General features: G+C 39.8%; 1 protein-coding gene across 1 annotated transcript in view; it reads right to left on the bottom strand.

Annotated features, from left to right (window-relative positions):
- The window catches only part of GAS7 (growth arrest specific 7), a 69,937-nt gene that overhangs the window by 13,443 nt on the left and 43,266 nt on the right, over positions 1-13,228 (bottom strand). Inside the window, exons 8-10 of the mRNA XM_085315223.1 lie at positions 8,195-8,269; positions 5,047-5,125; positions 1,373-1,501 (exon numbers count right to left, since the gene is read on the bottom strand). Of these exons, the coding sequence (XP_085171349.1) occupies positions 1,373-1,501; positions 5,047-5,125; positions 8,195-8,269 (283 nt within the window). The remainder of the gene's footprint in view (positions 1-1,372; positions 1,502-5,046; positions 5,126-8,194; positions 8,270-13,228) is intronic.

The following is a 13,228-nucleotide window of genomic DNA, read 5'->3' as shown; positions in this document are numbered from 1 at the left end:
ATTACCACACACGCTTGTTGTCAACTCACTTGCTGAGGTTGCCTAAAATACATAAATTAAAAATCACTTGTTTTGCACAGGCCATTTCATTTGTTATAAAATAGGTCACATTTTTCTTTCCCCACTTAGCGCATTTAAAGCTCATTTGGATGCTGATATTTTGTTAGCACTTAGCAGTTTTCTACAGCCATACTTGTTTTTAAGTTACAATGCTGTTTTTTACAGTCACACCAGTTTGTGAGTTATAGCGCTCTGCAGGTAATTATTTTATGCTTTTCAACCTGCAGTTTTAAGGAACATGGGCTTAGCTTGGCAGGTCACAAGAGGGAGCTGCAGTAAAAGAACCCGGAGAGAAGTTGTATCCTTCATCGGTCATAACTGTAAATACGGCTATTTCTTTTGATTCATTCTTTCCAACATCTGTACTGATGACTGTGTTTCTTTGCAGATATGACTGTCAAGAACTTATTATGTTGGAGAAAAATGCCTTCCCTGCACACACACAGTCCAATTATTTTGTGTACCCTACCACAAACTCTGTCCCTGGGAGAATTTTCTTATGAGTATTCAAATCTTTAATGAAAGCTCCAACAACCTCATGGTTTGCTGGGTGAGATATTTGCATTTGCAGATCATACTKAATGAGGATACAACAGCAAACAGCCAAATCATTTGACATAATTGTATGGGCAGCATCACAGAAGCAGAGGTATCCAGCTTCCCGCCACTTACTAGTAAGAGACTACCTTTCATAGACCTAACACCCTGTAAAGCATGATMTCAGCTGCTTACTAGATGTTTACATTGAAATAGCACCTGATTTTAGGGTGCTGTTACTGTTTAGATTTTTGAAGTAATAAGGTTTGCTATGAGGAAYGGAAAACTAGAGTCTGGGAGAATTTTTTGCAAATTCTCATGATACACTTGAGCCGCCTTCCTTGGCTACCTGCTTTTGGCCATCGTAAGAGATACGATACTGAGCTAAATGAACCTTTGGTCTGACCTAGCRTTGCCATTCCAGTGCAGTGTTGAATAAATTTTGAGGGCAATATATGTGACTTCTAAGCTAYATGAGCTAGGAATATTTTAATCAAATATATTCAAAACACTTCAACCTGAAGTGGGACATGGGAGATGCAACAGAAAGGCTTTCAGTAATAACGTCTCAGCATTGGCTGTAGCTCCCAGTTTCCCAAAACTCAGCTAAGAAGAAAACCATTTTTGGAGCCTAGATATGCATAAGTTACAGCAGAAAGCCCTCAGAAGAAACCTTTGTGCTTCTTTTTGGTAGAACAGAACCTTTTCAAGAAGCAGCTGCTTTCTGTCCCAGGCAATATCCTATAAAAATCTCAATTTTGTTCTCTGCTCCCACCTTTTCGACTGCTGCGTAGCGGCTAGCCAGATGCTTCCGTAAGTCTGCAATATGATGGTCACACTTTTTCATGTCTTTCTTAAAGTTCTCTCTAAAGTTGAGCAGGGGTTTCTCTACCTCGCTTTGAAGCTGATAATGAAAACAAAAAAGAAGAAATGCTAACAGTGAGGAGCCAGTTAGCACCACTTTGCTCTTCTGAGCTCAGGACAAAGAAGCAACAATACATACACTCAGCCAAGGGACATTGCTATAGAGGCATTTTCTTTCCCCAAAACAACTCTGAGTAAAGTTACCTCAATCCTTACCTCTATAAGATAGCTTAGTAAAGAGAAAATTTACTGAGGGAAGCAGAAAGATAAATTTTCTCTTCCTATCTCCCATTAAGACATTTATCTTTTCTGACACACACTGTAGGCAATGTGCAAAGCACTGATTTACATATTCTGACTTCAGTCTGATGACACTTACCAAAAAAAAAGAAGTATATAAATAAAAGCACCTGACTCTGACTCCAGTAGGGTCATTTGGCACACTGAGGGTACATGTCAAGATTTAAAGTTAAGTCTAGATTTTTAATGTAGAGAGACTACAAATACATTCCAGGGCCTAGAGCACATGTTCTAGAAAGGTTAATAGAGCTGAGCCTGTTTAGGTAGGTGAAGAGTGAGATACTGGATTTTCCAATAGCAGCCTGAACTATCTGAAGGTCAGCTGCAAAGCTGAAGAATCCAAATTCTTCTTAGTAGGGCCAGGCAATATCATAACAGACAATGGCCATAAATTGAGTGTTGTAAGGTTCAGGGTGAGTATCATTAAAAGAAATAACATAAGCATGGTAGTGAAGCACTGGAACAAGTTGAACARAGAGGTTATGAAATCTCTGTCCTTAGAGGCATTCAGGACAAGTTGGCTTGACAAAGATGTAGTCGAATTGATCCKGTACTGGTRACAGTCCTGCTCTGAGTGGGAGGTTGGACTAGAAATCTCTAGACAATATTTCTACGACAGTCTCATGAGGATGGCCCCAGAAAAGATAATAAAGAAAAGATGAGATAAGAAAAGATAATAAAGGCTTTTCACAACTTTGTGGTCCCACATGGTTAAACAAGCTCTCTCAAGAACAGAGGTATAAACCTGCAGCTGTAACAGAAGCAGATTTAGAGATGAAGAAGAACTGGCACAGAGAGAAGTTCAGGATGGGTTCAGTGAACTCAAGAGGTAATATATTATAATTGATACAAATCTCTCTGTTGAGCAGAGTTGTAAATAGTCAAATGCGCCGAGTGTCCTTCAGATCCCTCCACCACCAAGGCCGGGTGAATGACCCAACATGAATCAACTGCTCTCACTGGGAGAGATGGCAACCTGACGCATTGGACATAACCAGGCATTGCTGAAAAAAATCATAAAAATCACTAGGGCTAGGAGGAAACAGAACAGGAGGACGTTTCAGTGGTATTTTTACTTGTCCAAAACAAAAGTAAAGTTATTCACTTATTTCACACAGTTTATAATGGGACCAGAAATTCTGAGATTTTCATAAAGGTGGCAAATGCATCACCAGAAGGCTTGAAATACTAACAAGKTAGTTACTTTCTCCAAGTCTCATGTGCTGGGAATCAAGAGGCAGATTTCTCAGTGAAGACAGTCACCTTCCTTCTAGCATCATTATCCTGCTTGAACTTCCATCTTGCAAGACATACCATAAGCTATCAAAATAGACCTTATATAAAATTCAAATGCGAATGACCCAGGGCTGCACTGCATTGTAATTGACAGTTTTTATTCTTTTTTTAAAAAAAGATCTTTCAAAAGGACTTTCTAATGCATGCAGTAGGTGGAAACTACTAGGAGACTAGTCTACTACTAGTAGTGGACTAGTAGAAACTAGTAGACTAGTTTCCTAAGATGCTGAGATTTAAAACATGAGTGGATATGAACACTGACACTTACCCATGACTGAGTTTCAACCAGAYGTTATAGAGGATTTGAGATCGCAAAAAGTTTGTTAAAATCAGTTATTATCAGGTATATAACAGAGGTCCTGTTTCTCTGTGTATATCTCTACCAGTACAGGAGAGGCTTAGGCAGAAAGATAGAGGCAYAGAATTAATCATATTACTAGACACCAGAGAACCTATGCAGCTGAATTATCAGAAACCACGCTTCAAAATTCTTCTGATCACACAAATACTTATCTTCTTTGCTCTATCAGCACCATTTCCAGAATGGCTGGTAACATTCAGTCCAGTCCAGCCCACCATGACTTCTGTTACTATAATGTACGTATATCTTCTCTTCCAGAACAGAATCTCCCTACTGGAGTTAGGCAATGGATGATTAGATGGCTGGAGAAGAGGTTCAGTATGATGATGGCCTCCTTGAAGGACTCTTTATGTGCACATATCTTGTCCACAACTATCATTCCAGTCTGCACAGGCATCAGTAGCATAGTAACACATTTCCTAATTGTTCTGAGAGTGCTTCTATGATGTCTTCGTAATTCCCCATATAACAGTGCTTTGAAGTTACATGAAAGTTGCTCAGTTATCTTCACAGGTAGCGTTTACTTTGAATATTCTTGGTRTATTCTGTGCTGTACTGCTTGCTTTGTGTACAGAACTTTCTGGTTTCATTTGACTATCAATAAGAAATTCAACTATTACATTTAAGAATAACTTCTCTGAGAATAATGGCAATAACTGATAAATTTAAAGTGTCCTGTTAATAAAATAAACCTGGAACTAGCAGCTGCTTATCTTCCAAAGCAAGTAAAGTAGCAGTGTGGAAGGAAGTCAGAGGATGCTACAGGAGGTTCTTCTACTTGCAAGCTCCACTYCAGGGTGCATTTTTTCCTCTTGGAAATCAATTTGTGAGGCCAACAGGGAGCAAAAAGTATTTTACTAATTAGAACCCTGAAGTAGTACAAGTTTGAAAAAGAACAGTGGGTTACCAAGGCAACTGCTGGCTGCCTTAGTAACCTGTGCATAATCACTCATAAACAGTTCAGAGCTATAATTTTCCCCCAGAACATAACTGTTGTGCTTAGATATCTGGAATTATATTGAACGTGACCACCCACAGAGGTTAACATAATGTAACAGGATGCAAGATTAGGTCATATGTGCTGGAAAAGAACAGATAAATACAATAATTTTTAGATGAAATCTCCTTGGGCATCACTTGACAGAAGTTCCAAAAATAACACCAAGTAAGTTCCCATTGCACTTTTCACAAAGCTTAACAATACTAAGAAGAAAGAGCCCTGGGTTCTCTTCCTTGCAGACAGATTTGGTAGATTCTTTTCAAGAAGTCATTATATTTTTTTGTTGTTTCTTCTTCTACAGAAGTAATCTCCACAAGCTATAGGTAGATTTACCTGAATTTGGACCCCTAGGTAAACAATAGCTAGAACTAGATTCCTTCTTTTATGAAAAAAAAAAAAAATAAGGCTAGGTATGTTTTAACCTACTTATCAGGTAGATTAAACCAATTATGATGCTGGCAGGAAAAACAGTTTCATTCACCAGTTTCAGAGGCTCATTCACCAACTTCTTCATTCTTCAAAATATGTACCATACACACGAGTATTTTCCCCATTAATAACCACTGAGGGAGTGACTCTCATCAACTGCATGACAAGATCTTTCAAAAAGGAGGAACTAAGTATTTACCTTAGAAGAAAATTTGAGATGAACCTCTGCTTCATCAGCTAGACTCTTCTTTAGTTGAGCCCAAGCCTCTCCCAGTGTTCTAAAAAAACAACGCAACAATGATCAATGACCCTATTCTCTGGGCATCATCTCAGTAAGATTCGTAAGACAGCTCCATATGACATACCAATGCTTTGTACCGTATCATGCAGAGCAGAACCACAGAAAAAAGACAGCAAATAGCTGATAACCCATCTCTCTATACTAAGGCAGAATTGTAGTTATATTGTATGTAACAGACCTTTGACCATGCTGTTCTTCTAAAGGCTTCCAGTTATTGAGATGCTGCACTCTCCTTAAGCAGCATCTTATCCTCACTGTTAAAAAGTTAATTTTAATATTTAAAATAAATCTCCACTTAACACATTTTTTTTCCACTGACTCTTCTACTCCACACCTTACATTTAATAAACAGATTATTCTGTTTCTCCTTGGAGAAGTCTGTCAGTATTTGAAAATTATCAGGTTTTCTCTCCACCTTCTCTAGAGATGTTGTTTTCCAGACTCAGATCAGTTTAGGTACACTCCTCCAGACCCTCTCTAATAGCCTAGATTCTTCTTAAATGTCATAACCAAAACTACACAGTCTTCTAACTGAGGCCTTCCAGTTCTTAGATCGACGAGGATTAAATCGTGCCAGAGACTCCTTCTTCTACATATTTCAGTATGATTGCTTTTTTAAGACACCAGTGTAAAGTTACTGATGAATAAGCTTGTGATTCACTATAACCAGATCCTTCTCCCACAAACTGTTATATAACTATCCCATCCTGTGAAAGTATAAAATCTTGTCCTTTTCCTTACTGAGAGTCATCTTAATTTTTTTCAGTTCATTGCCCTATGGACAAATCTTACGGAATTCCACTCCATAGTTACTTTCTGTTAGTAAATAGTATGCCTTCTCAAATAGTTYTGCACCTCAGTTTTTATTTAGGCCACATTTATCTTGCCTGCCTACAAGAATCTCCCATTGCCAATGGCTACACTAAATTAAGAGGTATGATGCTGACTCCTTCTTCCACATGGCCTGTTATTCCATCGACATAACTTGTTCTGTATACATCCATAACAATTACTCATCATCTTGTTTTCTGCTAAGTGCTTCTAGAAAGTTTGTTTATTCCACCACTTATTCAGTAGGCTATATAAAGCTCTACAATTTCCTGACTCCTTTCTCCTGCCTCCCCACACTTTCAAAGATAATCACATTTGCCCSTTCCTAGTAGCTGAAACATTGCCCACCACCTGATTTCAAAAAAATAACCTGTAATCTCCAATATTGCTCCAGTAAGAGAAGTCCTCAAGTACAGTGTTCCTTACAGCTACACAACCTGAGAATGATTAGTCTATGCAAATACTCCCAGCTCCTTTCCTTCCCTAATCCCACCTGAGGTCCTCTTCCACTGTCCATTTCTCACTGGTACCGGTTCTTTTAGTCACATGATTGTAGCTAACCTTTTCAGTGAAAAAGGCATTTCAGCCTCCTAAATATCTTATACATATTTTATTCACTACTACGACTTAAAAAATTATGGRTTATATATCATCTTCCATACACATGCAACAGCACCATAACGACAGCAATGTGCCTAGAATCCCAGTATCACAAATCAGCTCTATCTCCTCGCCCTGTCCCATTTACATACACACTAGTGGGTCCTGTTATAACCAGAAGAGGRCAAAGGACTCTAGAGGAACAGCTCATGCTTTAAGTCAGTTCCACAGCCCATTGGGCAGCAAAGCTGGAAAATCCTCCATGGAGTCTTACCAGCAGTGGCAACTAGTATATTCACAGTGCAAGTCATGGGCCCTGTCACACTTTCTCATTCCAATGCGTACTTCAAATGTGCCAGTCCCACTTCTGGCTTCAAGCTGTCCTGCTGGCTGCCCTTCCATCCTCACTTTTTTAAAATGGAAACTTTCTTCTTCCTAGGCCTCATCAATTCACAAGACCTTCTCATCAGCCTCTTCCTCATCCTGGATAGGTTGGCCACCACAGCACCAGGAGGACAAGAAATTACAGGGCCTCCAGGACTTCTTTCCATTACCTCATCTTGCCATGTCTCTATGCTGAGCACCACTGTGAAGTGTCCCTGGCTCCTTGGACATCTAAAGACAACCTCTGAGCACTGCTGCAGTACTTTGCTAAGTGTCCCCTTCAGTTCCCTATTTTTAACATTTTTAATGCTTCAGTCCTTACTCCCTCCCTACTTCATCGACTCTTCCCCAGTTTCCTGCCTGTTTGTTTTTTCAGGCTTTCTCTCCTCTTTCTATTAGGGACTGGAGAAAGTCAGAGGAGGACATGGAAGAAAGTGACTTTTAGTTTTGTTAGGAGAAGGCTGATGCCTATACCTAACAGGGAAAGAACAACAAAAGCCATTGTCAAAGAAAATGTCTACAGAACAACATAGGCAACAGTCTGCTTGCCTTCTTGCAATTTAAGTCCCTCATTGCTGGAAGAAGAGGAAACATCTAAATTGTGGAGTTTCAGTCCACAGTTTCCAGTAGAAATACACTGTGTGAGAATCAGGGTGAAGATAGTCACTTCAAACCCTGGCTTTTGTTGCTTAGAGGGTTTACACTGGAACAGCTACAACTAACTATCTGTAATCCTTCTGTATTGGTGTCTTCATTAAACTATTACTGAAGAACTATGAAGATCTAGTCTGAAGCCCTTTGCCTATAATCTTAGTAACTTACAAAGCATTTCTACTTTGGTATGYCCTACAGCCTTTGTTAGTGGAAGAAGCAAAGGAGTCAGAGATGTCCTACTGCTGGGAAGACTAAGAACATCCACTGCGTTCCTCAAGAAAGTCTCTTTCATCCTTTCCTGTTCTGCAGTGAATATGCTGCAAACCAGGGACAGCCTGCTGCTTTTCTTGAAGGTCCAGACCCAAGATGAGAAGAGACTGTTGTTTCATCCTTTTGCATATGCTGCTCCAATTCTACTGGCCTGACCTTATGGATCTACTTTCAGCAGTATAGATGTTGTATATATTTTTCCACATTCAGAGTAGTTCTGAATGGGAGATCTGAGGAAAAATACAAGCAGGAATGTCTTTGCTGTTGAAATGCTTGTGTTCTACAAGATGCATAGAGACAAACTTACCCTTCTTCTTGAGCAGCCAGGGAGTTTTGAGAAAGTTTGGACAGGTTCTTGGCATACTCTTCCTCAATCCTTATTCTACACACACACATACACACACATACAGAAAATAAAAAGAGCAGTAAGTAAGCATTAAAGCAGAATCCCCCCCAAACACACAATTTAAAGAAAATTTCTGCATTTTAAGGGATCCTGCCACAGGAATCTTCCTTTCAGTCTTCAGTGCTTGACACTCACTTTAGGATCCATCTCTCACTTCCATATGCTAACAATGCAGTGGCAAGAGCAGGAATACATGCAAGAGAGCACGTGTGATAAAATCAGAAGAAAAAGCTAGAGTTCTGGAGTATAAAAAATGAGGACAAATTCTTTTTAGTGTACAATATGGGTTATCTATAAAACTGCTCTCATTTGAGAACCATGTGTTTCAGTATGCTGCTAAATGTGAGGTCATACATCCTTGAAGCAAAGATGAAGAAATGCAGCGATACAGAAAAAATCTGAAYGAAAGTAAGCAATAACACATCATTGTTAATAGAGCTACCATCAGTCACTAAAGTCGCTCACAGAAAGAAAGAGACGGCCCAAGGAAAATGAGGATGACTAAATGTTTAGAAAATAACTCAGCAGGAAGTGAGATAGATCAGCTCCATCTGATTAAGGAAGAGGAAACTGAGTGGAAAAGTGGCAACACCAAAAACTTAAATAGCTACTACATGTTCCCCTTGTTCCCTGTATCTGGGGGTGTTAGTCTGCACCTTTCCGAAGGACATTAAATGCTTCCTGCTCCCTTACAGATTGCAGAGTTGGCAAAGACATGGTAGAGGCTGCTGTGACAGATGTGTAGGACTGCAGTCCCTGCATTTTACCTATCCCACCTATAGTAGCAGTAGGACCCCCGTGCTTCTCCTCCATTCATTCAGCAGCACTATGTCCATTCATTCAGCAGCACTATGTCAATAACAGAAGCTGAGGTGCCTTTGGAGGGGGGTGAGGAGAAGAGGGAAGCTGTTGGTACAACAGAAGAGTTGTTGGTACTCTAGGAACGGCTACAGGGAGAAGAATGAGAGTAGCTGTTGAGCAAGGTGACAAGACTAAGTTTTATTGCACAGCAGTGGAAAGAAAAGGTTCAGAGGTTATATGCGGTGTTCCTAAAACCTAACAGAATGATTGAGGTTGGAAGGGACCTCTAGAGATCATCTAGTCCAACTCCCCTGCCAACTAGAGTCACCTAGGACACGTTGCCCAGGATCACGTCCAAATGGCTTTTTTGAGTATCTCCAGAGAAGGAGATTTCACAACCTCTCTGGGCAACCTGTTCCAGTGCTCTGTCACTCTCACAGGAAAGAATTTCTTCCTTACGTTTAGGTGGAACTTCCCGTGTTTCAGTTTGTGCCCATTGCCTCTTATCCTGTCTCACGGCACCACTGAAAAGAGTTTGGCCCCATTCCCTCGGCATTCCCCCTTAAGGTATTTGTACACACTGATAAGATCCCTTTTCAGTCTTCTCTTCTCCAGGCTAAATCAGCCCCCACAGGTTCTTTGCAAAGTCAAACATTTGCAAAGTGTACATGGCAGTTCCTAGAGAGGACTCATCTAGGCTATCTGCAGATTTTCCAACGAGCTTGCTCAGTACAGCATCTTGGAAAAAGAGCCGTGATGCAACAGGCTATATCCTGATCTTGTGCTGAGCTATGCACAGGCAGAAGAGGCTGTTTTCAAACCTATTTCCTCTAGCAAGAAGACTAGGGAAATTTTCAGCATACCAGTTTGCTGTAGCTGTATAGACAAATGCTGCTAAGTATGGCATATTCAGGACTAAAGAGGTCCCTCCAGCCAGCTAAGACTGGTCTAGCACTCTGGGCTGCAGAAAGCCTAGTGTAGCTGAACAGCATGCCACTCTATGAGATGCAGCTGGTTGAGCCCCATGGCTATACTCAGCTGTCTGCAGAACTAGAGAACCTTACCCAGCACATGGGATCCTCCTCCCGCTCCTATGAGAACGTAAACAGAAGGCCCAATACTAAATCTACAGCAACACAACTCAGAAATTACCTCTGTTACCCAAAGGCTCCAATTTACAGTCTCTGGCCATGACAAGGAGTTGACTGCCAACACCTTACTCCACATTTGCCACCTCATCACCCTGGTCACAGAACTGGCAGAGTGACCAGGRTCCACCAGCAGCACTATGTCTAACCAGGCTTCCTACCAACATTACTTGTTTTTTAATATCTACACCACTACCTCACAGTACTTTTCTCACAAATTCATCCATTCAGAACATCTCACAAAAGAAAACATACTGCTGATTTTGACTAATTTCTAATCAAATAGTTCCTCTCTCTAGGAATGACTTTCTCTGTTCCCAAGCCAACTCTCTAGCTGATCCCTGAGGCCATGCCTGGTCTCCAACTGCCCACATTCACAGCCTGCAGCTCACCTTTGCTCCTCACTCCCAAACCACAAATGCTGCTTCCCATGCCTGCTATAACAAAACCAACACTACAGTTATAATGGGCCAGAGAAAAACAGCAAGAGAAATCAATGGCTTCACCTATATTTAGCTCCCTGCAAAACCAGAGTTTCGAGGCAGTATCACCAGAGGAGCTTAGAAAAGGATTATAGGCCATAAGAGAGAGAGAAGTAAAAGAGTTTAGAAGTCCCATCAATCTAACTTTAATACCTTCTGAACCTCAAGCCTGGAAATTATTTAGCATTGAATATGTGAACAAGAGGCATACTTAACAAGCATCTAAATTACTTAAACTGTAAATTATTCATTCTACTTCCAAGCACAAACAGCAAATCATTTGTACGAAAACAAAAAATCTGATTGTGCGGTCAACTAAATGYAGGACCGAAACCTCAGGGCAGAAACAAATACATAATTTGTCATTTGACACTACTAAGACTGCAGAACCTTGCTGTGGCAAGGTGTAAGGAACAAGTGGTTGCAGTCAAACTTTCACCAAATAATAATAAAAAGGTAAACTAGTTCCTGTTTCAGAGCTCCAACTTTAAGACACATATGGCCCCTACCCCAGTCTTGTATCCTGTCACATCCTATGGCTAAACCATCTTGAACATATCACTAGAAGCTAAAAAGTGAAATGAAGGTATACTCAAAAGAGGAAAAAAAAAATCCCTCCTCACCCTGGCAGATACAACATCCTGCAAACACTGGATTGTAATTACTGTGAAACACCAGATATATAAAGACTCATAAGCTTAGTGAGTGTACCTCTAGAAATTTCCCTGYTATTCATGCTGTTACCCTGTAAATATATGCAGCTTCACATTAAAAAGACTGTTTCTTGTTTCTACTTACTTGCTTGAAAACATCCAGAATGTCACTCGTGTCGTTAAAAGCATTTCTAGGTGTGTTTTGACCAACACTGTCCATTAGATTTTGTGACACTGTTATCCCTTATTAGTTCTAGCTGCTCTTCAGATGTTTATTCCCTGCTATTTTGGGGGGTTTTGTTTTAATAGAGTACATGGTGTGCCCATACCTAAATCATTCTTTTCAGTCACGCTATCCTACAATGGATTTAGCAAAACTAGAGAGATACAGAMAAGGGAGGTAAAGATGATCTGATGTGACTGTCATGCAAGAAGAAGCTAAATAGATTAAGACAACACGGGGAACATGGAGAAAAGGTGGCAGAGGAGATCTGACAGACATCTACAGTCCTGTCAGTTGTGCCACTACGAAACTTTTTACACTGTTTCTCCAAATCAGGAGGCAACTATGAAATTATCAGACAATGAAAGCAGAAGTACTTCTTTCTATAATGAATAACTGCACTGCAGAAGTCTTTGCTATAAAATGTTGCAGCGGTCAAAAATACAAATAGACTCAAAAGGATTAGACAAACAGTGGAAGATAGGTTTACAAGCACTTGCTGAACATGACAGACTTAATGCAGAGTCTGGCTGTGGAACTCCCCAAACCTCCAACCATTAGAAGCTGGGAGGATAAAGGCTCTCACACTCTTGTCCTCCTACACACTCAGTACTGTCATGGTCAGATAAAAGTCATCAGGCTAGACAGATCTTCATCAAACTCAGTAAAGCTGTTCTCCAGCTTATGTTTYTATTTCAGATGGCTACATAATCTTCTGCTATATATTTTCAGTTTTCTAAACACAGCCCAGCTCAACTAAAAGGTGTGAATGGCCAGAAGTCCAAGAAAATGTTCCTTTGCAAAAAAAGATATATATGTAGTTCACGCCTAATATCCTAATAGACTCATGGTATTTGGAGAGGTCTGCAGGTTTTTGAATGTTTGTTTGAATACAAACGTTGGATCATATTTTCACTTTTGACTTAAGTAATTCTTTTTATCTTTTACACTCACACCCTTGAACTTTTCATTTATCCAACTTCCTAATTATTTCCCTCCCTTTTTTGAGGTCTGTCTTATTAAAATTCAAAGCCTTTATTATATCCTGTCTTTTTCTACCTTGGAATTCAACAATAACTGAATGAACACAGAACTGCTCAGTTTAATATTACTATTTACAAGCCACTTCTCTAAAAGCATCTACTCAATAAAGTAATTTTAATTTAGTATTGCCTCTTGTTCCTCGTTTGATAAAGAAATCTGATTATCATGTCTGAGAATACCTAGGTCCTGCCATTACTGTTGGCACTTTTATTCTAATCCAGAAAAAACTAAAAAACAGATTGTCTGTAAGTATAAAGGAAATAGCATGACTATTTTTACCATAGTTTTTTAAGGATTATTGTTCTCTCTCTTACTCAAGTCAGACTTGGAGACTCCTAACAGATCTTCATTACTATGTCTGCAATTATTTTCTTCTTCTCTCYTCTAACCTTTCCTCTATCTTTACCTCTCTCTTTAGTCACTGTAAGTCCAAAATGATTGCTACTCTATCATGTGTCTGCTATAGCTACTTATGCCCAGTTACATGACCTGGTACCAAGAGTTTCAATTCCTTTTTTATCATCCATCCCATTTTATCATCCAGCCACCTTATCTTTGAGTAGAAACACTGTTTTTTATTTACA

The sequence above is a fragment of the Rhea americana genome, unplaced genomic scaffold (assembly GCF_003343005.1).
Source record: "Rhea americana isolate MKP2758 unplaced genomic scaffold, rheAme1 scaffold_422, whole genome shotgun sequence".
NCBI classification, from domain to species: domain Eukaryota; kingdom Metazoa; phylum Chordata; class Aves; order Rheiformes; family Rheidae; genus Rhea; species Rhea americana.
Note: the sequence above shows the minus strand (reverse complement) of the source record. Positions and strands in the feature narration are given on the sequence as shown.